General features: G+C 43.6%; 1 protein-coding gene across 6 annotated transcripts in view; it reads right to left on the bottom strand.

The window, feature by feature from the left end:
• The window catches only part of BRCA1 (BRCA1 DNA repair associated), a 72,342-nt gene that overhangs the window by 6,136 nt on the left and 39,233 nt on the right, over positions 1–26,973 (bottom strand). For 5 of the 6 annotated variants that reach the window (XM_061590179.1, XM_061590178.1, XM_061590183.1 and 2 more), the window contains 6 exons: positions 26,170–26,326; positions 11,732–11,764; positions 10,869–11,206; positions 4,348–4,435; positions 3,108–3,185; positions 1,655–1,695 (listed from right to left, as the gene is read on the bottom strand). In XM_061590179.1, the coding sequence (XP_061446163.1) occupies positions 1,655–1,695; positions 3,108–3,185; positions 4,348–4,435; positions 10,869–11,206; positions 11,732–11,764; positions 26,170–26,326 (735 nt within the window). The remainder of the gene's footprint in view (positions 1–1,654; positions 1,696–3,107; positions 3,186–4,347; positions 4,436–10,868; positions 11,207–11,731; positions 11,765–26,169; positions 26,327–26,973) is intronic. The other variant, XM_061590180.1, reaches the window with a different exon arrangement.

Below are 26,973 nucleotides of genomic sequence, written 5' to 3'. Positions count from 1 at the left end.
ATTTTTGTAAATTGTATTGTTTTTATTTGTATTTTGTATTTGTGTTTTTCTATTTGTGTGTAAGCCGCCTTGGGGGCTTTTTGGCCAAAAGGCAGCCTAGAAATAAACCATAACATAACATAACATCTTATTTAGCTTCCATTCCTAAGGACTGCTCCAGATGTCTGTCCTGTTGCAGGTCAAAGGCCTCCTCAGACAGGAATGGAAAGTTGGACTTACTGTAAACTGGTATTTAGGTGAGCATGCAGTAAAGGGCTCACTCCTCTTGTAGTAGAAGGCAGGGCTACAAAGTTAAAATGTGCCCTTCCAGTTGCAACACTCAACTTCACTTTGGAACATCACACTAGAAAAAAATTTGTTCTAACAACATCCCAATGGGAATAGAACAAGAACAATTAATTAAAGAGGAAAACATGCCTGATGAGGGATAGGAAAGGGGGATTCTGTTAATTTCCCCAGGTGAGGAAGGCTGGAGCTTGGATGAGAGCTGTTGCTTCAGCAAAGCAGCAGCTCAGACTGGGAACTTATATAGGATCTGGTGGCTCCACATCTTCTTGGCTCTCTGTCAGGCCTTGATTCATTTCCATGTGCTTCCCCAGTCTCCTGAATAGTCTCAAGGACAGCTAGCCTGGCATTTGGTAGTGGTTCTAAAGTTCCTGCCTGGCTCATAATCTCTTCTCCTTCTGAGGCCTTGACGAAGATGGAAGGTGTGCCAGGCAGCTGGTCTGTGGACCAGCTTCAATCACCAGGCAGGGATGTCCAGATCCAATTGCTCCTCAGTATCACTTGCAGTATGGAGATCTGCTAGAATGTTCTCCTCCTCATCTGAGGAGACCTCAGGTTCAAAGCTTGGGCAGGACTGAACCTCAACAGATTTCAACAGATTCCCTAATGGACACTAGCATGGAGAACTGCACAAAATGAATTCAATGCAACCGGCCCTCACTGAGTTATTTAATGCAAATCCAAGGCCGAATCCAAGGATTGCTAGTTAAGGAGAATTTGCCCCCAAAGGGGCACTACTTTTTTACATCACAGTGCTAGCTTCCCTCCTCCCCCTTCAAGGGAAGAAACAGAAATGCTGGATTTCTGTGAATGTATCTTCTTAGGGCAGCTAAGGCTGCCCAGCGTTAACGTTCTGTCGTCTTTTTTAATATCTGCTCCACAGGGAGGTGCCTTCAGCACCTTAAGTTAGTGGATGGTTGCCCCTTTGTGCTTGTCTTTGCCCTCTCTGTTTTGTGTTTCTTTGTTCCTGCATTTTTGTTTCCATTGCTTGCTGCTGCCCCTGCATATTTCTGTTGCCGTTTTAGTAAGCCATAAGCAGAAATATTCTTCTCAGCTTTAATGTCCAGAGAGTGAAGGAAGAAGCCCCTTTGCATCCAGCTGAAGTTCAGAGACTGCCTTCCCAAGAGTGACCTTTCCCAGTATTAGCCGCCCTCCTTCCCTCAAGATAGAAATTCACAGTAAGTCCAGAACTTCCCCCTTTTTAGCATCTATTTGTCATTCACAAGTATTCACTTAGCATTTAACTCAACAGCAAATAAGAGGCCACAGCAGGTAAGCAGTAGCTCTGCCTCAGTCTCTTCCTCCCCCACTTCCATTCTGACTCCATAAAATGCCCACATATAAATAAAAAAGCAGACAGCAGATATACCTCATTAAGAACTCTTCTTTCCTTAAGTGATTGTACAATCCCTAGGACAAACCAGACAGGAAATGATTATTATTAAAAAGAAGCAGTCCCTGTTAGCACTTGCAACATGATTTTACCTCTGGATACAAAAGGAAACTGCATTAATGTGGTGCAAAAGAGCAAGCCCATATTTAAATAATACTGCCTGCTGGCACTATTACCGCACACTGCTGGAAACATCACCCTCCCTGTTCCTTTCAGATTTCAAATGTTTCCTTCAAGAATACAAATGCTGAACTAGCTGAAACAGTTTATGGCTTATTTCCAGAGAGAAAGAGCTGGTTCTTCCAAGGGAAACTCTAGGTAGGATGTTGCTTTTAAAAAAAATCTAATGGGGGAGGGAATTCAATTATCTGTATAAATAAGGCAAAATTAAATCAAATTCACATCTATTTGCTTGTTTTCCACATTTCATCCTGAAAGAGTTATGCAGAGCACCAAATCCCTAACCTCACAATAGCAAGCCTTGCTTTGTTTCTCCTTCTGGTACCCATGATTTCATCAGACACTGTCCATATTTTCCAGCCACATGTGCTGAAGTGGAATTTCTCAGGATGCTGAATTATTTGCCCAGTATCAAACTCCACACTTGGATGGTGTGATTGTAGGGTGGGAATCACTGAGCATACGCTGCATGTTACATGGAGTGAAAGACTAAAAATACTTAAGGGTATGCCTGTGTTGGGCCCGAGCTAGATGAAATGTTGGGAAATTCAAGATCAGATTCCCTGCAGTTTATTTTTATTAGTTCAGTGGTAGGAAACATGTGCTTCTCAAGATGTTGCTGCAATCTCAGTTCCCATCAGTCTCAGCCAGTATGGCCAATGGTTGGGGAGACTGGGAGTTGGAAGTCCAACAATTTCTGGAGGGCTACAAGTTCCCTCTCCCTGGTGTTTAGTTCAAAGCAGCCATGGTGTGTGTGTATGGGACTGGATTGGGCCTCTCCATCTACAATTGTTCCACTGAAATTGCTTTTTGCTCCACATAAAAAAGCATACTCTGACCTGTTTGGCACTTGTATATTTTCCCCGCCCCAACATGCAAACAACAGCTTTGGCAGCGGGGGTGGTGGTGGTGGAAAATGCAATTTAGATTAGGAAAACAGCATGTCAGGAGAGAAGGGTTCCCTCTCTCTCCTGCTGCTTCCCCAATTGTTCGGCTTCCCCATAACTGCTGTGAACTTTGGGGAAAAAAGAGAGAGATTGCCAAATGCCTCATCTCGTTTGCCTCTTTGTCTACACAGCAGCATCCTAAACATTAACTTTTCTGTGGCAGTGCCCAGCCTGCGGAACACCCTGCCCTGGGAGCTTTCATAGCCAAGAGCCTATATTTTGTGCCTGATTGTTCAGCTAAACTTTGTCAAGCACAGGATGAGAGTGCAAGGGGAAAGATTTTAATGAATGTTCACACTTACACTGGTAGCTCACCACCCATTTCTGTCCAGCAATACCTAAGAAGTATTTCAGGGTCCGCTCGCAGACCAGATCCTCATCTGAAGTTGAAGCAGAGATATCTCAATTAATACTTGGTGCTAATACTAAAATGAAGGAATAGGATCCAAAGAGCTATTTAGGCATACCCAAGGGTTTGGGCATGTTCAATGAGAGTTTAAAAAATTGATTTTCTTTTAACACCAGACCCTCATACTGTATCATGAACTGCTTTTAGAAGTATATTCACAAGCAGTTTGCTAGGTGATGGGGAAGGAGCTTTAGGGGGACAAGAGATGACACATACCACTTGGGCACACGGAATCAGGCACACAGTTCTTTGGGTCATGCCCAACAGATCTGCCAGGTAAGCAACTCCTAGGAAGATCTGCCAGGTACTTTTCAGAATATTGTGTAGATTCACAGGATGCCTCAAGCAGGCCAGAGACCCTTACAAGATCTAAACTGAGTTTTGGAAAGGGGGGGAGGGACAACAGTCTATTTTTTTAAAAAATAATAATTTTTATTCATTTTCATTAACTAATACAGTCGCTCTCATTTTTGTCTTCCAGGAGTTACCTGGTTGATCCATTACTATCACCTTCTCAGTGGTGATACAACACAGTTCTGGGCAAAGGAAAGCTAGCATTGACAATCTGAAAAAATTATCAAATAAAACAGCATGCATATGTTTCTTTATGAGACATAGTTTATTTTGCTAGCTGTGGGATGGGACAAGAATCTATACTACTGAAAAGCCTGCTCAGCTTGTCTTCCCTCCATAAATTTCCTATATCTTTGCAGTTTTTCCACTTTGCAGCCATATGGGCTAGAAACTTGGATTTAATAAAAAGAAAAAACTCAAAAGCTTGATTACAAAAAACAAAGAGCACACTCAGTTATCTGTATCAACAGGGAGCAGGAAATGGAATCACAGCAGGATAGGGCAAGTTTGGATTTCAACTTAGAACTCTCAAAGCCCCATTCAAAACTTCCTAAGAATTGTCATGCTAGTTCAGATCCTGTGTTGATAATATTTAGCATTTGGTAATCAGGAAAAACCAACCTCTGAACATAGAGGTTTCAATTAACAATTGCTGATCAACTTCCATGAGATTATTAAATTGAAATCCCACAGTCTTGCAAGCCACACCTACCTATCTTCCTACACATCCGCCCTGTGGCAATGCAGGTGACAAGTTCTCCGCTGTGCTCTCAACTCACCTGTTTTCATTACTACATGGGATGTTCCTTTAGAAATGTTATTAGACCAAGTGCTCTCACTTTTCCTGGCAAACTTCTGTACCAGTCTCTAGAAACAAAGTAAATATTGAGTTTAAAATGATTGATTTTATCAGCACATTAGGTATTGCTGGCTTCTCAGTGGAGCATTTAAACAATTTTATTTGTTAGAGGAATGTATATCTTCTTTTTCCATATAAATGCCCAAGGCGGTTTACAATATTAAAATGATCAGCTACAATAAAACAACTGACCCCCCCCAAATAGAGACAGCAGATTAAAAACTCTAAGATTAACAATCTATGAAGAAAAATTAAGACATGAACAATTTATAACACCAGATGTCTGTCAAAAAAGGAAATGTCTTCACACACTGAGATGGGGCAGCCCTCCCTAGGTGGGAAGTTCCACCGAGAAGCCTCTCTTCAGTATTCCAGCCAAATACATCTCAGATGTTGGCAGGACATGTAGGAGAACCTCCAAATATCTTTTTTTTTTTTTTTTTTCAATAATTTTTATTCAAATTTTCATAAAACATACAAGACGAAATCATAAAACATTCAAAGACAAAAAACAAAATCAAAAATAGTTAAACAAAAACAAACAAAAATAAAAATAAAAATAAAAATAAAAATAAAAAATAAAGAGTAAAATATTGACTTCCCATTTGTCAAAGATCAGATCAGTTATAAGTCTATAATATATAACAATCCTGTCTCTTAAGTCATATTATAAAATCACTTTCCTCCAATAGTTATCTTACTTAATCATCAAATCTCATAAACATTACTTTATTCTTTCCACAAAAAGTCAAAGAGAGGTTTCAATTCTTTAAGAAATATATCTATCAATTTTTTTTTTCCAGATAAGCATATCGATTAATCCATCTCATTACTAATTATGATAATCTTATTGTCATAACCATAGTCAAAATAAACATTTCAATTAATCCATCACATCAGAATCTGTTAGGTTCAGTAATTTCAGTAGCCATTGTTCTATTATCCCTATTAGTTCCATTTTCCATCTTCCATCTTCAGTAGTCTTGTTAAGTCCAGTAATTTCAATATCCAATCTTCCATTATCAGTATTCCATAATAATCTTGCTGTCAAAGCCATAGTCATATAGTAAGAGTCTGATGGGAATTACCTCTATCCCAAATATTTTCTTGCCATCCATTCTGAATAGGTTGCTGAAATACTGCTGTAAAATCATATCTCTGTTCTTTTTTTTAAAATACACTGGGTCATCTCTTGAAAGTTTTTCCATTGTCACATGGCTGCAGTTAATTCCATAGATTTTCTCTATATTGGGCTCCATCACGTCATTCCAGTCCAGAAGATTATCCATGCCATTGATAACTTTATCTCTAGAATCTTCATAAATTTCTTCAGAGATAACATTGAGTTCCAAACAATAGATTTTATTTCTAAAGTCCATAGACTCCAAATCTTTTTCCTGTTCCACGTTTGTTCCAATCTCCGGGGTCTCCTCTCTCACAGGGACCCCTGTTCCAGTCTCCAGGGTCTCCTCTCTCACAGGGACCCCTGTTCCAGTCTCCAGGGTCTCCTCTCTCACAAGGACCCCTATGTCTTTAATCTCCTGTGTCTCCAAACAATAGATTTTATTTCTAAAGTCCATAGACTCCAAATCTTTTTCCTGTTCCACGTTTGTTCCAATCTCCGGGGTCTCCTCTCTCACAGGGACCCCTTCCAGGGTCACCTCTCTCACAGGGACCCCTATATCTTTAATCTCCTGCGTCATTTTACTCAATTCAATTTTCAACTCCTTACAACCCTGTCGCAGGTTTTGTTTCGTTATCTCAATCTCATCCATTATTTTCTGAAACATAGTTATTTCCAGATTCTCAGCCACTTTCTTAATTGCCATTTTAAAAGAAAAATATAGGAAAACCACTTCTTATTTCAGCAACAATTGGGTTAATACTCCAAACTTGGTGACATCACAGTATAAGCAGAGCAGACAGCCTTATCTCTCCATAGTTAAGTAAACAAAATGCAGTTCCCAGGATCGAAACAATTAATGGCAGTCGTCAGAAAACAGATTCGTCAAAATAAAATAGACCAAAAAGAGAGTAGTCTCAGACAATATAATATTCTTCAAAATAAAAATCTGGAATAGAAATCCCTCTTCTGTGTATATCTTTAGAATGCAAATCCAGGACAGCTTTTTGCAACAAAAACAGAGATAAGCTATTAATTAGTGCGTAGCAGAGAGAAGTTATGGCTCCCCAGTGAGATGTCAAAAACCGATCAATCTGGCAAATCTCTTTTAAACAGCAACAATTTAAGTCAAGTAAAAGAAAAATATAGAAAGAAGGGTGCTTGCCTGTTAGTGCGTTCTCTCTTAAAAGATAGGATGAACGTTCGCTTTATCAGATAGAGCTTGCTGTTGAAAATCCGTCCCACCTTCGTCGGCTGGACCTCGTCCCATAAATTAATGAGATCTGGTCGTCCCAACAAAAATAGGCTTTGAGGTTAATCTCTTCGTTTCTCCCTACCCGGGAGAAGTTTAATCAGTCAAAAAAAAAGAAAAAACTGACTGATATATCTGAATAAGCTTCTTTTGAGGCAGGAGCCCGTCTCAAAAGCAGGCACAGGCTAAGTCACCCTTCCCGGAAGTGAGAACCTCCAAATATCTTAATGAATGGGCAGGTTCATCCAGGGAAGTCTGTCCTTTCAGTATCCCAGTCCCAAGCTGTATAGCAAACATGGGGAACCTGTGGCCAGATGCTGATAGACAACATCTCCCACTATCTCTGACCTCTGGCCATTCTAGCAAAGGCTGATGGAAGTTGGAGTCTAACAACATCTGGAGGGTCACAGGACCCCTGCCCTGGTATACGGCTTTAAAGTTTATAACCAACACTTTGAACTGGGCCTAGAAACGAAGTCTTTGTAACAAAAGTGTCACCTGCGCTGATAAATGGCCCTGGTCAACACTTTAGCTGCAACATTCTGGACTAGCTGTAGCGTTATGCAGATACTTTTCAAAGGTAGTCACTTGTAGAGCACATAACAGTGATACAAATGTGATGTAACTAAGGGATGTGTTAACATGGCCATAGCTCCATTTTCTGGGAATAGGCACAGCTAGAACTTGAGCCTAAATTGGCCAAAAACACTCCAAGTCATGGTTGCTACCTGGGCATCAAGGTTCAAGGCCAAGGTCAGAAGCACCCCTGCATTGCAAACCTGAGTGCTATCCAGTCCAAGTCAGAAGGTGCTGCTACCCAGTTTAACTCCTGTTCTCAGATCAGCAGTCCTCGGATTAAAGTTCTGTTTGGTCCGCCCCCCATCCACTCCATTACTGACTTCAGGCAATGGCTTAGAATAAAGTTGAAGTACCTGTGGCCCACCAGAAGATGTTGGACTACAGCTCCTATCATCCCTGACCACTGATCATGTTGATGGGAGTTGAAGTCCAACAACATCTGAAGGGCCACAGTTTCCCACCCATGTTTTAGAACCTCGACAGTCCCCCTGGAATATAATGGAAAGGAGGGGGAAAGAGAGAATTCATATTGGTAACATCGCAAGCAAAACCCTGGAGAAGCTCCCTTAACAGTTTTATGGGGAACAAGATGGAACCCTAAAGTCAGAATAAAATGGATCTAGATAATCCATATCATCCAGGAAACCTGGAGTTGAGATGCTGCCATGTGCTTGAGAATCCTGCCAAAGAATATTAGAGCCTGGCCAGAAATAATCTAACAAAGTGAGATTAATGGAGTGCTTTCTACAGTAAAGGTCTCACTACTGACGCTTTCAGGCTTCACGGAACCACACTCTCCCATTTGAAGGTATTGACCACTCCTATTACCCAGACAGTCCACTTCTGGCACCTTTATCAACCAGGAAGAGCAAGAACTGAGCACACAAGCACCAGGTCTCACCTCATCTGCTCCAAGAATCACGTCCACATCCTGGGGCTGTGCACATTAAAAAGTATCCCATACAAAAGGACAAGCAGGTGCTGAAGATACATCACTCAACTTTGAATTCACTATAGCGTCCAAGTAGGAACAGATCCAAGTAACAGATCTGCAAAGCATATTGCAAACCAGCCACAGTGGGCTATTGAGTGGTCCTATTAAAATCATGGACCAAGAGGTCCATTTGGCCATTTGGAAAAGCTTTGCTAGGTGACTCTGAACAGGCAAAACAGTAGAAAAGTTAAGATTTCTTTCATGCCATCACTGGGCACAAAAGATAAACCAGAACCACAAACACAGGCCACTAGAGTAGCTAGATGTCCAACAGAACATAATGAAACACAGCAAGGTTGCTTTGAGGCTTATGTTTTTCACCCCACCATTTCTCCCTGGCAAAGCAGCGACAAATGCCTAGAAAGCTACATGGCTCACACACTGTGTGTACTCTGAATTCATGTAGGCCTCTAAAGATAAGTCCCTGACCCCTGGAAGTAGGCTGGATCTACAACTGTAGGTCCAAAGATGTGCAGTTTATACAGGTGACAGAGTTCTGCTTTGTCCAGCGCAGGATTCAGGTTACTGACAGTGTAAAATACTCTTTTTTCTAAGCATGCTTCCCCAATAATCTACCCCGCTGATATTGACTAATTGTGTGGCCTTGGGTACCTCATGCTCAACTAGCCCTACTTTATCTTCAGTAAGCATTATTAGCGCTCTTCTTCAACAAGGCTGCTGTGAGTAGCTGCAGTTAAGCTACTAAAGCACTCTACAAAATAAAAGAGCAATTATTAAGCTTGCAAAATGCCTCTTTTATTCCATCTTAAAATTGTTACAAACTGCAGCGAGGGCTTTTCTATCACACCTACCAACATACTCTTCTTGCTCCTTCCTCCCACCCCTTCCCTTTTTTTTGGTTTTGTACTTAATGGTACTTTTTGGCAAATGGAATAAGGGTTCTGGTGACCCCAGAAGTTCACTCACTACTTTGTGATGTTTCAGTTTGGTCCTAAGAAAAGGTATTATGCTACTGCTGCATAAGAGAAGTACCGTATATTCCGGTGTATAAGACGACTTTTTAACCCAGGAAAATCTTCTCAAAAGTCGGGGGTCGTCTTATACGCCGGGTGCTGAAAAAGAGCGGGAAAATTAAGTCAAAAAATGACGGAGAAGAAGGGACAATGGCGGCCGTATGCTGTTGAACTGGGGAGAAACTGCCCAGCACAGGCTCGCAGGAGCAGCCGCGGGGCCGATAGCCGCACTAGCGGCTCTGAAAAAGAAAAACCCCAGGAAGGGACGGCCAGGAGAATACTGTGAAGTGTAAGGCAGCAGGGACAAGCAGCCGACGGCGCCGACTGCAGAGCTCTCCACGGCGGAATTTAAAGCAGTGGAGTGCGGCTAAGGAAAAAGAATCTCTCTAATGAGAGAGCTGCAGCCGCAGGCTCCCGTGGAGCGCAGCAATACCCGGGCAAGCTAAAAAGAGGTGGCGGGGAAAGGCAGGGAGCCGCAGCCACAAGCTCCCGCCTGAGAGAGAACCGCAGCCACGGTCTCTCCAACGACGCCACAGAACGCGGCTCGAGGCAGCCCAGCCCAGAAAAGCCGCTACGGGAAAGTCACAGCTGCAAGCTCGCAAGGGCTGTGACAGAACTCAGGGGAAAAAGCTCAGAAATGGCCAAAGCCGTAGAGACCCGCAGCCGCGGTCGCTCTAGGGGCCGTCAGACAATCAACAGGGAAAATAAACTGCCCGGGTAAATGAAATAAGCTGAAATAAGCAGTGAAAAGCAAGACAGGGGAAGGGAAGGACTAGGGAGACACACAAGAAACACTACCTCCGCACCCTGTCAAACAAACACACAAACAAATACTTAGTTAAATGCTACGCTATAGGATCTCAATCTTGTTCGTAGGAAGGCAAGAATGAACTGGAGAGTGGGAGGGGCCTGACGCCCCTAGTCTTGACTTCAAAGACATTCTTGCCTTCGCACGATAGGCTTTGTATACAACAACCAGCCAATCACCGGTAAGGTACATCGCTTGCATGTCATAAGCAGGGGTAGTCTTATACGGTGAGTATATCCCAAACTCTATATTTTAACTGGAAAAGTTGGGGGTCGTCTTATATGCCGAGTCGTCTTATACGCCGGAATATACGGTAGTGGCAATTCACTCCCGCAAAACAAGGAAAGAAAACCCTGAAGCTGTGGTGACTAGAAGTTTCATATCAGCATCTAAAATTTTTATATAAAACTTTGAAGTCCTGGCAAGGCTGGCTAAAATTTTTTTATTCTGTCTCCTACAATTTTCAAATATTTTTCCAGACCTGGTTAAAAAAAAGGAAGGGATTGAGAGTTGACCAACAATATTTCTCAAAGCAAGTTGCATGCTTCCTCAGCACCAGTTCCTTAGAATTCAAATATGAGGCCAAATTAATAAGTACCATGTTTTGACAGTTACTTAGAAACTGACAAAAGGGCCTGATCTGAATTGCAGTCTCTGAGTTTTGCCCTATAATATGGACTATACTGGTTTTACCACTGATTATGTGCTTACCAATTCGCCTTGGTTCAGACCCGATGCCACCAGAGACATATTCCTCTTGCTGGTCAGAAGTGGACTCTCTGAATTCCTTTTCCTGGCGCTACAGTGTGTGGTGGGTAACAAGGGGCAGACTGGACTTCTTTGTCCTTTGTGTCTTGGTGTGCTGAGTCTTCCTGTATCACATGTGTCAGCAAGAGGCCCTCTTGCTGTCTCTGTTGCCAAACAGCGGGAAATCTGCTCTTTAGACCTTGAGGAAGAGATGGCGTGACTGACTGAAGTTGCATGCATGCTCACATGGGGGGAGAAGGCATCTTGGAAGCTTTGATTAGATCTCAAATTTGCTTTACTTCCTAGAAGGAAAAAAATCTCCATCACTAAAGCATTTAGTATGCCTTCCATATTTAAAACAAATAAAAGATCCATCACTTAGTCACTATTAGCCTAACCTATCTCAAAGGGTTGTTGTGAGGTCCTGTGGGTGCCAGACTATACTTCCTTTCTCATGAAATCCAAACTTATATTTCATATTCTGAAAGCAATACAGTATCATGCAGTAGAGAATCATAGAATCGTAGTGTTGGAAGGGGCCTATAAGGCCATCATGTCCAACCCCCTGCTCAATGCAGGAATCCATATGAAAGCATACCCAACAGGTGCCTGTCCAGCTGCCTCTTGAACGCCTCCAAGCATTGGAGTGCCCAATACCTCCCTAGGTCATTGGTTCCATTGTTGTACTGCTCTAACAGTTAGGAAGTTTTTCCTGATGTTCAGTCAAAATCTGGCTTCCTGCAGAATAAGTTAACAGTCTGTACTACCTAGGTATTTATGAAACATTAAACTATAAATGCATACATTTTATTCCAGCACAAACATACCTAGTGTTATAAGCTGAGCTACATGATGCTGCCCTTCAAGGAAAAGCAATAAAACAAAAGGTGAGGACTACACTCACATTACAAAGCTTTATTATACAGTTATCAGAAAAAAGTAATGTAGACTTCAACAATATCCTGCAGAAGCACAAGACACTTCAGAGAGAAAGCTCAGAAAATAAATGTTCTTATAACGTAATTTAAGGAGGAGCAATATATGCTCTACATTCTATTTCTGATAGCTTTATCCATGAGCAGTTAAAATGTCTGAGAGGGTGGAGCCTGAAAGTGTCATCCATTGATGAATGTTAGACACATTTTTAAACCTGTTATATACTTTGGTGCTTATTTTGGGTGAGGAGTCTAGATTCTAGCTCAGGAGTCACCAAAGTCTTTAGCGGCACCACCACAGGTAACCCAGAATCCAAGCTTTCCTTTTTAAAAAGTGAGACTCTAGCCCTCCTGGAAATAGTTATGGAGTAAAATGTGCAGGCACCCTTCTAGGCGATTTCTGTGAAATGAGCCAGCCTGGCTGCTCCTGCCTGTCAGTGTTATTAGTAAATGAGTGAAGTCAAAGCTGTGACTGATGAGTGAGTTGTTTGGACAGCAGGCAGTAGGAATCCACAGGGTCCTAAAGAGCTACTGTTTTGCCCTCCCTTTTAGTGCACTTTTCCTGCTTTTTTCTAGTCCTTGGAATCTTCCTAGTTTATCTTTCCTTTTCCCCTGGGAACCAGGATGCATCTCTTCTGTGATGGATTAGCCTGAGATCAGGTCCAGAGCAGCCTTTCCCAACCAGTGTGCCTCCAGATGTTGTTGGACCACAACTCCCATCAGCCTCAGCCAGCATTGCCAATGGTTAGGAAAGATGGGAATTGTGGCCCAACAACATCTGAAGGCACACTGGTTGGGAAAGGCTGGTCTAGAGGTTATTTTCTGAATATACTACTTCACAATAAATGTGGATGAATGTTAAAGAATCCCCCTCCCCCCAAAAGCCAGATATGAAAAATTTGCAAAGAAGCTTAGGCATGTCTCCTGCTTTGCAGAGCTAAAGACCAGGAACTTATGTCTCTTTGTGTTTAATGGAACTTATTTCCAGATAAGTGGATACAGGATGGCAGCCTAGGCTTTGGTTTAGGGTTGGCATTGGAGAAAAACAGGGCTCTTGTACCTTTAATAGTTGTATAGCAGGCAGAAATTCAACAGGTCAAGCCCTTTCTAGTATGAAAATATAATTATGAGAAAAGCTTCACCATGACTACGATCTAATTTTGTGTCACGCCACTCCCTGTGGCAGCCATTTCGTGACTGGTATCCCCAGGACTCAAAATTTGAAATGTGCTCTCTGGTCCAAAAAGATTGGCAACCCCTGTTCTAGACCAATGCCTAACCTAAAACACAGTATGCTAGTTTACCCTGAACCCTACACAGCCCTCCAGCTTTGAAAGGCTATTTAGTCTTGCATGAATGCTGTTTACATAATTCTTTGCCAGTAACTTGGAGTGACATCAGTCTTTAAAGCAGTTTTAGTATTTTGCTATTTTATTATAAAACATTAATCATAAAATGTAGAACTATATTAGTTCCCCTGAAGAGTAGCTGCATCTTTAACGGTCTATGAAACAGCCACAGTCCTACACCAGTGTATAATATACTACCCACTCAATACTCAAATTGTACTTTAAATATTCAATCACATTTAAAAAAGGTGTCAACTGATGCATTTGGTGGAACTTACGATAAAGCAGCCGAAGAAACATAGAAAGAGCAGAACAGGCCTGAGGCAACAATCTCTTTGCTACTTTTTAATGCTTATTTGCAGCACCTCAAAAGAACTTTAATATATCTCTTCTCCCCAGAAAGTGATTAGAAAGAAGCAAAATGCTTTTTAAAATAGCCAAGAGAGATGCTGTAATTTGTAATCAAGCCATCAATAAATGTAATCAGGTTGAAGCTTTTATGAGGAGCCCCAAAATACTTCATTCTGGCCTGAAAGCCCAAACAAGGGCCATGTTAATTAAGTTGTCTTCAGTCTGTTTCCGGGCCCGGAGGAAGCTAATTAATCGATTTCACCAACTTAATACTCAAACATGCTATTTATAGTTATCTAAGGAATTGGCTTTGATTGGATTTGGAAATGCTGCAAAAACAATAGTCTGCAAGCCAGTTCCATCAGGAACAGCGTATTTTTCTACTACCAAATAAGGTTCTGCTTATGTCTGAATACAATGGGCTTCAAAACCCAGAAGGACTGGCTCCAGAAACACACTACTGGGGGGGGGGTAGATTGGGATTAGAAGCAATTATATATACACGATGGACCAAAACACAGCAGACTCGTAACAGCCATTCTAGAAGTTGCTAATCACGTTTGCAATTTGTGTGAAAGATACCGTATCAAAGATTGAAAGGCAAATCCAATGAATTGCTCCTTCAAACAGCTGTGGGAACAAAGACCTTGAATTGTTCAAGACAGAGCTAGATAGCCTTGCAAATGAATCTACAAAATCTACTAGCCCACAAAAAACTTTTAATAGCATGCCTGGTCACCCATAACAAAGGCAGTCATCTCTTGCACGTCAGCAGCATGAATGGGACGAAGCAACAGCTCTTCCAGTTTATAGAAACACGGGTGCGTGGTCACCCAGAAGATATTCTTTTGTGAGAAGACAAATGTATGTTTATAAGCCTGAGCTAATTATACGTCTTTTAAAAAATCTTTGCAGATTAGGGAAAGCACTCCCCCATCCCACCTTCCCGAAATAAAATCACAGGATTCTCTGCTCTTCCTCCAGAGCATTAGGAACGACCTTAACTAGAGATAAGACAAGTGAGACTTGCAACAGAATGTTCTAGCGCAGACTCCAGCCAGTATGAAACAGGAGTCTTGCGGTGTGCAGTATCTCTACATACCTGGGGCAAGGTTGAGACCGAGTTTCAGGAGGTGGTGGGGAGGACACACAAACCCTGGGGCTTTCCTCTGCTATCCTTAAAACACTGAAGGTCTCAGATCTGGGAATGACTGGCAGTCCCAAACCTCATTATTTTGTAGCTATTCCCTATAGTCAGAAAGGGAAAATGCACCCCATTTTCTTGCCTTATTTCTGAAAAATCCAAGTATAGTGTGGAGTGAAAAGTTTTTAACCCTCCCAGCATTCAAGCACTCATCCTCCCAACTGTAATTTCCCCCAGGATACAGCTATTAGGAGCTTCAGCAGTCAGGTTAAGTTCTCTTCTCTTTCTCTGTCAACGCCCCCCTTTCTTCTCTTTCCCCTCAACTGCCACCTCAACATTCCAAACAACCTAGAAGCTCACAGGTCCTCGTTAGACTGTAAGTTTCTAAAACAATATTATTCTTTTAATACGGAATCTTACATACTTCTGCATATCCTCAGGGAATGTAGAAAGTGCTAGCCTATTTTTGGGTGGCCCGATTTCACTTCCAAACTGTTAGCCACATAACCACTCATGCTATTAAGAGGGATGAGATAAGGGGACACTGAGTTGCACCCAATAAAATCTTCTTGGGAGGAGTGGGAGAAGAGTTAGGAAACGGGCCTTTAGTGTGGCGGCACCTACCCTGTGGAACTCCCTCCCCTTGAATATTAGGCAGGCGCCATCTCTGCTATCTTTTCGGCGCCTGTTGAAGACTTTCCTCTTTCAACAAGCCTTTTAAGTTGAGACCTATCCCAGTCTGTGTCTGTGTTAGAAAAGCTGTTAATATGTGTTTTTCTAAATAATATGTTTTTAACCCTTTAAAAAAAGATGTTTTTAAAGCTTTTTAAAAAAATGTTTTTAACGTTGTTTTAATGTATTTTAAGGTCTGTTTTTATGATGTTTTAAAGTGTTTTTAGCGTTTCTGTTCGCTGCCCTAGGCTCCTGCTGGGAGGAAGGGCGGGATATAAATCAAATAATAAGTAAGTAAGTAAGAGTTTGGCTTGGCCACCCAACACCCTGTCCTGCTTGTGGCAGCTCCTTTCTCCAAATGACTACTTTCATGGATCATACTTAAGACAGGGATCTTTATCAAATACAGCTATATGGAGGTGGTCTTTGGAAGAACTGGGAGTTTAAAATTTGACCAACTATTACATGCTGATTGTGGGACAGGCTTCCATAACGTCTGACCCACCAAACTGAACACAGCTGGCCTAGCCACATATATTAGCCCTCCAGAGCTCAATAAGCCTTTTGTTTTTGCCGTTTACCTATCACTGGGAAAACAGGGGATGCTGTCAATCATATGCCAGGCCACACTATACAATGGTGGGCTGCCTTCAGTTTGGGGAATTACAACAGAGGCTGGGATAAAGGCAATTCAAAAGAACAAGGGCACTTGGTAAGGAAATTAAGAAGCAGTTTAAAATGAAAGATGCAATTGCTCTCTGAAGGTATACAATTCATTGTTCATAAACTATCTGGAAAAAAGTGAGGATCTCCCAAGGCACACTTTCTTGCCATCTACTGCTGCTCTGCATTTCTCTGCATTGCTGCTGCTTTCTCTGTAAGGAAAAGAGTGCAGTCAGGGACTTTGAGAACAAGACTCTTGGGTAAGGGAGGATAAATTTCCAGGCTGCGTCTTCAACTTCCAGCAGCGACAGGAGAGGTGCAGCAGCCAAAACAACTAAAGATGAAAGCGATTGCTTTGTAGTCACTGCTGCCCTCTCTACAAGAAGAGAGCCACCAGATCAGATTTGCTGCAGCTGGGTTTGAGACCAAGACTTCTTGGTAGAGAGGGCAGAAAATTCCCTGGACTGGGGGGAGTTGTTTCTGTTTTATTTATTTTTATCTGCTGGAGGGTGGGCGAGGAATTGTTTTGCTGAGGAAGCCAGGAGTTGCTAATACAGCCTATCACATGCCAGCGAGAGAAAACTTTGGACCGCTGTGGGGTAGGAGGGGGGAGGCCAGTTCCAGTGGTCTTGGGTAAGGAGAAATATGGCATTGGATCAAGGGTGAGCCAGTTGAGGGGAACTCAATCTAGATGGCTGAAATCTGGACCGTAGCACAGACAGTTGCAGTCTATATTGTGTTCCAGGCCTTTTTCCAGGCAAAGGTTTGGCGAGGACTGCGCCAGCGTGTCCTCAGGTCTCTGGATACTGCTTGTCAGTGCTATGTCAGTCCATCCATAATAAAATCTCATCCACGATTTAATTGAGAATGAGAATGCTGATTAGCCTCTCCCAGTTGTGCCCACCCAGGTACTTGGTTCAACACCAGGGTAGGCTTGAGGGCCAGGGAGATGGGTTGTTGTGGTCTATAGGAATACCATCTTGTTCTCCAAGCTCACTGTATGTCTGAGTACTAATCTGGAGTGTTAGCACCTTGTGTTAAGCCAGTGGGACAGACTGGGGAATCTGTTCATGTACCATTCACTCCGCTGCCCAACTGTTTTCCTCCCTGAGCTGATGGAAATAGTGTTAAGGTCCCAATATTGTTAGTCTCTGGAGATATTGACATCCATGTCGACTCCACTCTGTCTGGAGCAGCTCAAGTCTTCATGATCTCCATGAGAACCATAGGGCTGTCCCACAATGTCATCGAGCCAATGTGTGTAGCAGGGCACACACTGCATTTGGCTCACTCAGGCAGAGAGAGGGTGATCTGAAGGTGGGGGACATAAAAACAGTCCCTGCGTCACAACCAGATCATCTCCTGGTGAGTTTTAGATTTACAGTAGCCTTTTTCCTCTGCAGGGTTGGGGCACCTATAAAGTTTGTCTGCCCCCAGAGACCAATGAATTCTATTGGTTTTCAGAGGTTGGGTTTTGTCGAAGCCCTGGTTGATCTGTGGAATACAGAGGTGACCTTAGCAGTTGACACAATTGCACCTGAGCATCCTCTCCCAACTGGTAGAGATCAGAGAGCTCCATGGTATAGCCAGGAGCTAGGAGCGATTAAGTGAGAAGGGAGACGGCTTGAGAGCAGGTGAAGAAAACTGATGAGTTTCAGTTGCTGTGGCTTAAAGATGTAGACAAGCTACTTAGTCAGCTTCATGCAACCATTTGTGTCTTGGGCCCTGGTCCTTCATGGCTGATAAAATCTGGCAGGGAAGGGACAGCTGGATGGGCCATAGAGGTAATTAATGCTTCTGTACAAGAAGGAGTGGTCCCAGGCTGTCTGAAGGAGACAGTAATAAGGCCAATCCTGAAAAAGTCTTCCTTGGACCTGGAAAATCCTAATAATTTTAGACTATTTGTAAATGTTTCAGTTCTGGACAAGGTTCTTGAAAGGTGGTTGCCAACCACATCTAGGTGTGGCGAGTCCTGCTGGAAGGGGGTAGATAGACAAGAACAAATTGGAGGAGGAGGACTTAGAGTGGGATGTTTGAGCCGGGGAGGGGCCAAGCAGGAAGTGGGACTCAGAAGGCTCTGGACTTTGACAGTTCAGCACCAGCAGCTCCAGATACTCCTGTGGAGAGAGAACCTGACTAGCTGTGTTTCCCAGCTTGACACTTCCCCTCTCACTGCATCCGCGTCACCAGCAGACAGCCCTCCTCCCTCGGAGGAGGAAGACGGTGACTGAGTCTCTTCCTTTGCCTTGCGCCAGGAGGTGAATGCGGCAGGAGATTCAACAGATATAGTTGAAGTCTTTGCTTGTGTGTGCTCCCAACAGTGAGTTGGCACACGCAAGCAGGGTACCCACCCATCTTTACTTAAGCCAAGTGGGGGGTGAGTAGTTGCTGAGTCAACGTCTTAGTGCCGCGAAGTTGTGCCTAGTTAGTCCTAGAGAGATGCTGAGTTCTGAGTAAGCTGTAGGTAGATTCACGAAGCACACTGAATTGAAACTGTCTCTTACTACAATAAAAAAGCCACAGCCTTCTGAGTCTGAGTTCTTCAAATTCAGGCAGGACAGTTTGACTCAGCCATCACCTCCTCCACCCAACAAGCCCATGAGTGAGATGGAAGCAAGCAGTGGGACAAGGGAGGACTATCAGAGAGCCTTCAAGACTGTGCTAGCCAAACTCCAAAAACAATGAGCTGAGACCCAGGCCCTCCGAACAGAGAATCAGACCCTGTACCTGCAAGTGATTCAGCTTGGGAATCAAGTGTCAGTCTTGCAGCAGAGGGCTGCCCCAGCCACACCAGTGCCTGCGCCTCATATTAAGATGGCCGTGGAGCTGCCCCTCCATTACAGTGGGAAGAAAGAGCAGTTCGCCACTTTTATAGCTCAGTGTGAGCTTTATATCCACATGCGGCAGTCGGATTTTCCCAATGACTCCCTGAAAGTGGCCTCTGTCATCAGCCTCCTGGAAGGGGAGGTTGCCCAGTGGGCAACACTTCTGTTGCTTCGAAACAACCCTGTGATAGCTCAGTATGACAACTTTGTTGAGGTCATGGCAGAAATCTTTCAGGACCCCCAGCAGAAGGCCACAGTGGCCCGCCAGTTGGACCGAAGCTGCCCAACAGGCTTTTGAGCAACTAAAGTTGTTGTTCTCCTCAGAACCAATACTATAACATGCTGACCCTCACCGACCGTTTGTGGTGGAAATGGATGCCTCAAATGTGGCCATCGGAGCGGCACTGTTACAACCGGCCAGAAAAGGGGGAGGGGCTGCTTCCATGCTCCTATTTCTCCCGAAAGCTGTCTAGTTCGGAGCAGAACTATACTGTCTGAGAGAAGGAGCTACTAGCCATCTGTTTGAGACCAGGCAACACCTCTTGGAAGGAGCCCAGCATGAGGTGGAGGTCCACACCAACCATCAGAACCTCGAGAGCCTACAAACAGACCATAAACTGAAACAACAGCAAGTGCGCTGGGGCCCAGTTCTTCACAAGATTTCATTTCCACATCAACTATGTTCCCCAGGCTCAAAACCACAGGGCCAATGCACTTTCACACAAGTACCATGAAACCTGGCCTGAGTCCCCATTACACCACAGTGTATGGATTAAGGCGTATGGATTAAGTCCATGGATTAAGGAGCTGTGCACTGCTCAGGAACATGATCTTTCACTCAGGAGCAGGTGCGACAACTAAAGCAGCCCCCTCAAGACCACACTCTGGGCTTCTCCAGGGGTGGGTGTGTTGCTCTACCATTATGAGGCCCTGTACATGCCTCCTGGGAAGATCCGAGCCAAAGTCCTATGGCAATGCCATGATGCTACAACTGCAGGGCATTTTGGGGTGTTCAAAACGCTGCAGGCCATCACACACAATTTCTGGTGGCCAAGAATAAAGCGTGATGTCAAGAGATATGTTCAATCCTGCTCCACGTGCATGAGAGTCAAACATGGCCCTGGACGACTGGCCGGTCTACTGGAGCCATCCCCCACGCCTGTTGGATCGTGGGGGATGGTAACCCTGGACTTTGTCACAGACTTTCCTGCCTCTCAGGGAAAAACTACCGTTCTGGTGGTCATGGACGCCTTCAGCATGATGGCCTATTTCATTCCATGTGCCGGCATACCAACAGCCCAAGAGACTCTACAGTTGTTTATTTAGCACATTTTCTTGTTGCACGGTCTCCCAACCAGCCTGGCCTCAGATCGGTGCCCCCGGTTCTGGCGCACCCTGTTACAGCTGCTACAGATCGAACTATGACTGTCTTGGTCACACCACCCCCAGACAGATGGGCAAACAGAACGCCATCCTGGAGCAGTATCTCTGCTGTTACATTAATTATCGGCAGAACAATTGGGTGTCTTTATTGCCCCTGGCTGAGTTTGCCTACAATAATTCTGTGCATGCCTCTACCCAGCAGACTCCCTTTTTCGCCAGTTTTGGTGACCACCTCACACTTTCCCCACTCCTAACTCCACCCTGGCAGTACCTGCGGTGGTAGAGTTTGTGCAAGAGTTGCAGGTGATGCAGCAGCTTTTACAAGACCAATTGGCAAGAGCTAAGTCCGCCTATAAGAGAGTTGCCAACCAGCACTGTCAACTCAGCCCTGAGATACAGGTGGGAGATAGAGTATGGCTATCTGGATGTTATTTGCCAATGAATGCACATTGTCACAAACTAGAGGCTAGGAGGGTGGGGCCCTTTGAAGTAGAGGCAGATTAACCAGTAGCATTCCACCTATGCTTGCCTGCCTCTATGAAGGTTCACCCAGTGTTCCACCGTTTGTTGCTAACCCCAGAAGAGCCACTGAATCCGTACTGGGCACCTGATGCCCTACTGCTACCAGTAATTGTCAACAGGCAAGAGGAATATGAGGTGGAGTAGATCCTTGACTTCTGCTGGCACCGAGGAAAGTTGTAGTATTTGATCCACTGGAGGAGTTTTGGACAGGAAGAAAGATCTTTGCTTGTGTGTGTGCTCCCAACACTGACAGCTGGCACACGCAAGCAGGGTGCCTGTCCAGTCTTACTTAAGCTGAGTGATGGGGGGAGTAGCTGCTCAGTCAACATCTTAGCGCAGAGACGTTGTGCCTAGTTAGTCCTAGAGATGCTGAGTTCTGAGTAAACTGTAGGTAGATTCATGAAGCACAGTGAATTAAAACTGTCTCTTACTACAATAAAAGAAAAAATATATCTGTGTCTGAGTTCTTAGAGTTCAGGCAGGACACTATGTACTCTGGAGGAGATAGATTTTCATTTCAAACAGGATTTAAGCCTGGTTTTGGTACAGAAACTGCTTTGGTCGGACAGGAGGAGAGTGTGACTCTGTAGATTCTCCTTGATCTTTCAGTGGCTTTCGATACCATTGACCATGGTATCCTTCTGGGGTGAATGTCTGAGTTGGATACTGGGGGCACCACATTGCAGTGGTTCCATTTTTACTTGGATGGTTGGCTCCAGAAGGTGGTTCTTGGGAAGCATTGCTTGGCTCCGTGGACTCTTTAGTATGGGGTCCCACAGGGTCGGTTCTGTCCCCCATGTTGTTTACCATCTATATAAAACTACGTATAGGGGTCTCACAGAGTTTTGGAGTGTGTTGACATCAGTATCCTTGGTTGCGATAATGGACTGGATGACGGCCAATAAACTGAAGCTAAATCCAGACAAGACTGAGAAGCTGTTGGTGGGTGGGTCTTCTGACTGGCCGAGTGGTGTGCAGCCTGCTGTAGATGAGGTCACACTCCCTCTGAAAGAGCAGAATTGCAGTTTGGCGCTCTCCTGGATCCATTGCTGTCGCTTAAGGCACAGGTGGCCTTAGTGGTGTGGAGTGCCTTCATCAGCTTAGGCTGGTGGCCCAATTGTAACTTTATCTGGACAAGGATAACCTGGCTACAATAATCTATGCTCTAGTAACATCAAGGTTGGATTATTGTAATGTACTTTATCTGGGGCTGCCTTTGAAAACTGTTTGAAACCTTCAATTAGTGCAGAATATAGCTGCCCGACTGTTGACAGGTTCAAAGTGAACAGATCATATACCACCAATTCTGTTCTAATTACACTGGCTGCCTGAACACTTCTGAGCCCAATTCAAAGTGATGGTCTTGACGTATAAAGTTTTTTATGGCTCAGCACCCCAGTACCTTCTGGAATGCCTCTCCTGATATGAAGCTACCCGTAGCCTTAGATCATCTTCGAGACACTTCTCCAGGTCCCCCCTCTGAAGAAGGCTCAGAGGGTGGTGACAAAGGAGAGGACCTTTTCAGTTGTCGCTCCCCATCTGTGGAATGTGCTTTCTAGTAAGGTCTACTTGGCACCTTCATTGACATATTTTTGGTACCAGGTAAACTTATCTTTTGTTCCAGGCATTTGATAGACAGAGATGTTGTTCTCTGTATTAGTGTGCTGCCAAAGCTTTCTGTAGCTGTATGGGGGTGGTTATCGTTTTATTATTTTGTTTTTATGGTATGGTATATGTACCTTTGTTTTCAACAATGTCCTAAGTCAATTGGAGACTAAATAATAGATTACAAATGATTATTTTAGTTGGAGGTATTGATCTTCAGCTCAAGATATTGCATTGAATCTTGAATTACTGGGAATTCAGGTATTATTTTTGTGCTATGACATCTCAGATGATGAGCTTTGTGATATCACACTTTTTCTACAAAGGTATGAAAATTATCATCATCATAAGAAGCACCAGCAGAATTCCACTCAGAGACTTTTGAGAAGCCAGGTGAAAACTCAACAATCACTGTTCCCTGCCCTCCTCCCCACCCCCCTACAGTTATAGCCAAATAACCAGATTTATTTACAAAATAACCATGGGCTCCTTTTTTGAGGAAGGGCAGGATATAATTTAATAAGTAAAATAATGAATAATCATAAATTTGAAAGACGCTATATTTGCAAGCAGTGGCTTGCAACTTTGTCCTTTGTGCTAATAGGTCAGAGACCCAAAGATGAGCATATTCTTCACAATCACTGGTGCTGAATTTCTATGGGGATCCCAATACCCTTTGGCAGACAGCTCATAAGGTGACAGCAACTTGAAATTTTAAAAAGGTTTCAGCTGCCTAAAAATTCTGGGCTATCTTCCTAATTTGGCACAGTTCCTATTCTTCCTTTCAGAGGTAGCTGTACTGTTTTCTATTGCTCGTGTTTTACAATTGGCTCCTCCATAGGCATCTCAGGAGAACTTTTGACCTGAAGCCTGGAGAAGATTAACACTGCTCTGTTCCCCTTGCCCACTATTCTGTAGAAGGTTCCAATGATGCCTACTAGCCACAGTCTTTGTCTGCCTTATAGGATGTCAAAAGATTTAAGCACCTTGGATGCTGCAACAGCTAAAGTAAAAGGTTACGATGTTATTCCAAGAGAGGGACTTGGCTTTGTTGTTGATATGGCAATTAAAACTGGCCTTCCTTGCCCAGAGGCACAATTTGAGTGAGTTGCAAACAGTCCTGAATGAATGAGACAGGCTTTCTTGGGGAAGCATTTACATCACAAATGTTATCAGCACACCTGGCCACAATTCCAAAAGAAGGGCATCCCCTGCAAAGCCAAAGTAGCTTCTAGGCATTATCTAGCTTAAGAAAACAAGCTAATATGATACACTGTCACAACACTACGGTGATGGGAATGCATTTTAAAACCACTGCCATAGCAACAGATCTCTGCTCATGCATAAACTCCTCTGTAACGATGCAAAATTAACTCTAATTCAGCAGCAGCAGAAACTATAGCATGGTGCTGTAGCATACAGAAGAAATGTTTGTTTTTAAAATGAAATAGTGAGGATACACAGATCAGAAGAGGACAAAAGAACTTCAGACTTACGGGGAGGTTTCTTCTGGTCAGTGAATGGAGGGTACCCAGAAAGGGCTACTCCTCCCACTTACTCCAAAGGCAGAACTAAAAAAGTCTTTCAAGTGCTGTCCTTTCTGGAGTGAAGGAACCCACCACCACCATTCCCCTAGTTTCAGGACAAAGCACAGCCAAGACAGTAAAAGAAAAACCCTACTAACACTGTAAAAACACTGCTATAATTAAAGAAGGGAAGGAAGAAGAGGAGTGGATAAAACAGAGGGGTACCCCAGGACTCAAACCAAGCCTAAGTAAATTCCTTGGGAGCCAAACCAGCCATTCCTAATCTAGCAGCAAGGAAACTTGAAGGTGAGCCTAGGAGGATCTGGATATCCTTCTGTGCGATGTGAAGAAATGTCCATGGTAAGTGCAATGTTCCTTTCTCTATTAGTACAGGAGGATATCTAAACTGGAACACTCAACAGCCTTACCAACATCCTGGGCAGTCCTTTCACTACTCAGGTCTAAGGGCAAAGAACCTGCCAGGACACCATTCTTCCAAAGACCACACCAGCAGAAGCAAAGATGTCCAGTCGGTAATACTTAATTCACAGACTGAGGCCTTAGTGGCTCTGCTATAGATCTCTTCCAGTGGAGGACTTTGGCTGAAGTTGAAGCACCCTTGTGGAATGAATTCTGACCATTGAGGGGACAAATAAGTGCTGTAGATCATAGGCTAGAAATACAGGATTTGTACCTACAGATGTGGAAACTTTCACACCTGTTGTGACTGCATGGAAAGCTAACAGGTTGTTAGGTTGTTAAGCTGTTAGCTTAACATAAATTCTTAATGCTGTCTGTACACCAGGCTTGTGCCATTCCTTTTCTTTTGGATGTCTGAGCTTAGGGTAGGAGACAAGAAGCACTGACTCTTTAAATACGTGAAAAATTGAGTTAATTTTGTTAAAATGGAATAACTCTAGGCCTTACTGCAAATTCAAACTGTGAAGTACCAATGACCAGGTGGCTGCCCAGGATATCTCCTCCAGCAGTGTACACACACTCACACTCCCTCTCTCACACTCCCTCTCACACTCCCTCTCTCTCTAAGCAGTAGGGGTGATAGCGTTCCTGACAAGAGTGAGCTAGGATACTCTCTGGGACTGGGGTAAACTAGGACTGCACATTCCTAGAGCAATTTGACTAAGGAAGTGATGGACCTCTTCCTCCCCAGGCCCAATTTCTTGATGGCTGACAAAGAGGGATCTGTGATGATGTAGGAACTTGGTTATGTCAATACAAATCCTTAAAGCCCAGCAGTGTCCGGTACATGCCAGCCCAGTTTAAGAGGCGAGGCTGGATGAGGAAGGGAAGGAAGGAAGGCAGTATGAGTTCCTGAACCTTGTGAAAACAGAAGTGATTTTTGAACTGAATGTTGGGTCTGTATGAAAGACCAATTTGCCTCAGTGGAAGACGCACAATTCACTTTCCCACTAAAAGAACGTCCCATACCATTACTCTTTTTAGAGGTAACCACCATGAGGAATAATGTCTTTAAAGGTAGAACTTAAAGTGAGGAAGCTCCTATGGGCTCAAAGAGAGGGCATTTTCGGTTGTGGCCCCCACCCTCTGGAACTCTCTGCCATATGAACTTCGCCATGCCCCCTCCCTGGTAAGCTTCCGCCAAGGACTAAAAACTTGGTTGTTTCAGCGGGCATACAAGATTTCTCAATAGTCTTAGTTTACATTGTACAGTTGGGGGTTGGGTGACTAATTGAAAATTGTTATTAATATTGTATTTATATGTGTTTTAATTTAATTATGTACGCCGCCTAGAGTGGCCGTTCATACGGCCAGATAGGCGGCCTAAAAATAAAATTTTATTATTATATTATTATGGTCTGGTCAGAACTGTCAGAACCTTCAAAACCTTGTTAAGTTTTCATGTGGGTACATGGTGCATTTAAGGACTGACAAAAGAGGCAGCCCTCAGGAATCTGCAATGTTGCAATGAGTGCCTAGCGAGCAGTAACCTGGACCACCAAGGTCCTCCTCTTGTGCATCTCTCAGCAGCACTTAATAACATAGTGTGTGTGTGCGTGTGGCAATGATGGAGACTGATAGTTCAGTGTGCCAAGAGGTCTTCTCCCATTTAAAGTAGCTTGCTAGCAAAGCTAGCAGCTGACAAGGATAATAAATGGAGATTTCAGCATCTCTCTGTGCTTCAGCAGCTCACAAACGTAATACAAAATAAGACACAGGTCTACTTCAAGTTGTTTGATAACAAGTACGAAAGGATACTAGATTCGCAGCCAACCTTCTTGGAAAAGACTGAAGGCACTGCGCTGCTCACCATTTGCTGATCTTGTCTCTCCAGTGAAATCATCGTCCTCATCAGAGAGTGGTGACCCTTCATGGACAGCATTCTGGCTTCCCTGCTTGAGAACTGCTTCAAGAATAGCCATCTTCTGCTGAAGTTTCTTTAAGCTGTTTTGCATGGCACCTCTTTGCTGCAAGTGAGAAAGAATGGAACAGAGGATTTGCCCATGAAAAGTTCTCTCTTTTCAGTGAACGGAGAGTATCTTCGCATACCATCTCAGGCAAAACCTTTTCAGCTGTGCTGCCTCGTTTGTGGAGCTCTCCTCCTAAGGATTCTGTTACTGTGTGTTTTATTAGTTATTATAACCCACCCTGGTATTTTTAAATTAAAGGGGAAATTATTTAAATAAGCATGAGTTAAACCTCCCACTCAGTCCAGTAGGAAGGCTCATTCTGCTTAAGCTTGCTTGGTCCTCTCAAGTGGAAGGTGCTTCAGATAGAGGAGAAAGGTCAGAATACAATAAAGCTTTGTAACTTTAATTCATAACGTTAACTGTGACTGACAATACAAGACTGCTCTAAAGAAGAACTTAAGAGAAATAAGGATAGAAAGGTCATCCTCAGCAGTGAAACAGCTATGCTTGAGTGGGCAGAATACCTCTGTTCACTACAGAGAATTAACGTATCATGGTAAGTTCAACATTCCTTTCTCCTTTAGTGAAGGAGATCCTAGAATGGGATGCTCTAAATCGGGGGCAGCCAATATAGTGCCCTCCAGGAGTTGCTGGACTCCAACTCCTATAATCCCCAACCACTGCCCGTTCTGGCTGGGGCTGAT

Source organism: Rhineura floridana, chromosome 11 (assembly GCF_030035675.1).
Source record: "Rhineura floridana isolate rRhiFlo1 chromosome 11, rRhiFlo1.hap2, whole genome shotgun sequence".
Lineage (NCBI taxonomy): Eukaryota > Metazoa > Chordata > Lepidosauria > Squamata > Rhineuridae > Rhineura > Rhineura floridana.
The sequence above is the reverse complement of the archived record's forward strand: the minus strand, read 5'-3'. Positions and strand labels throughout refer to the sequence as shown.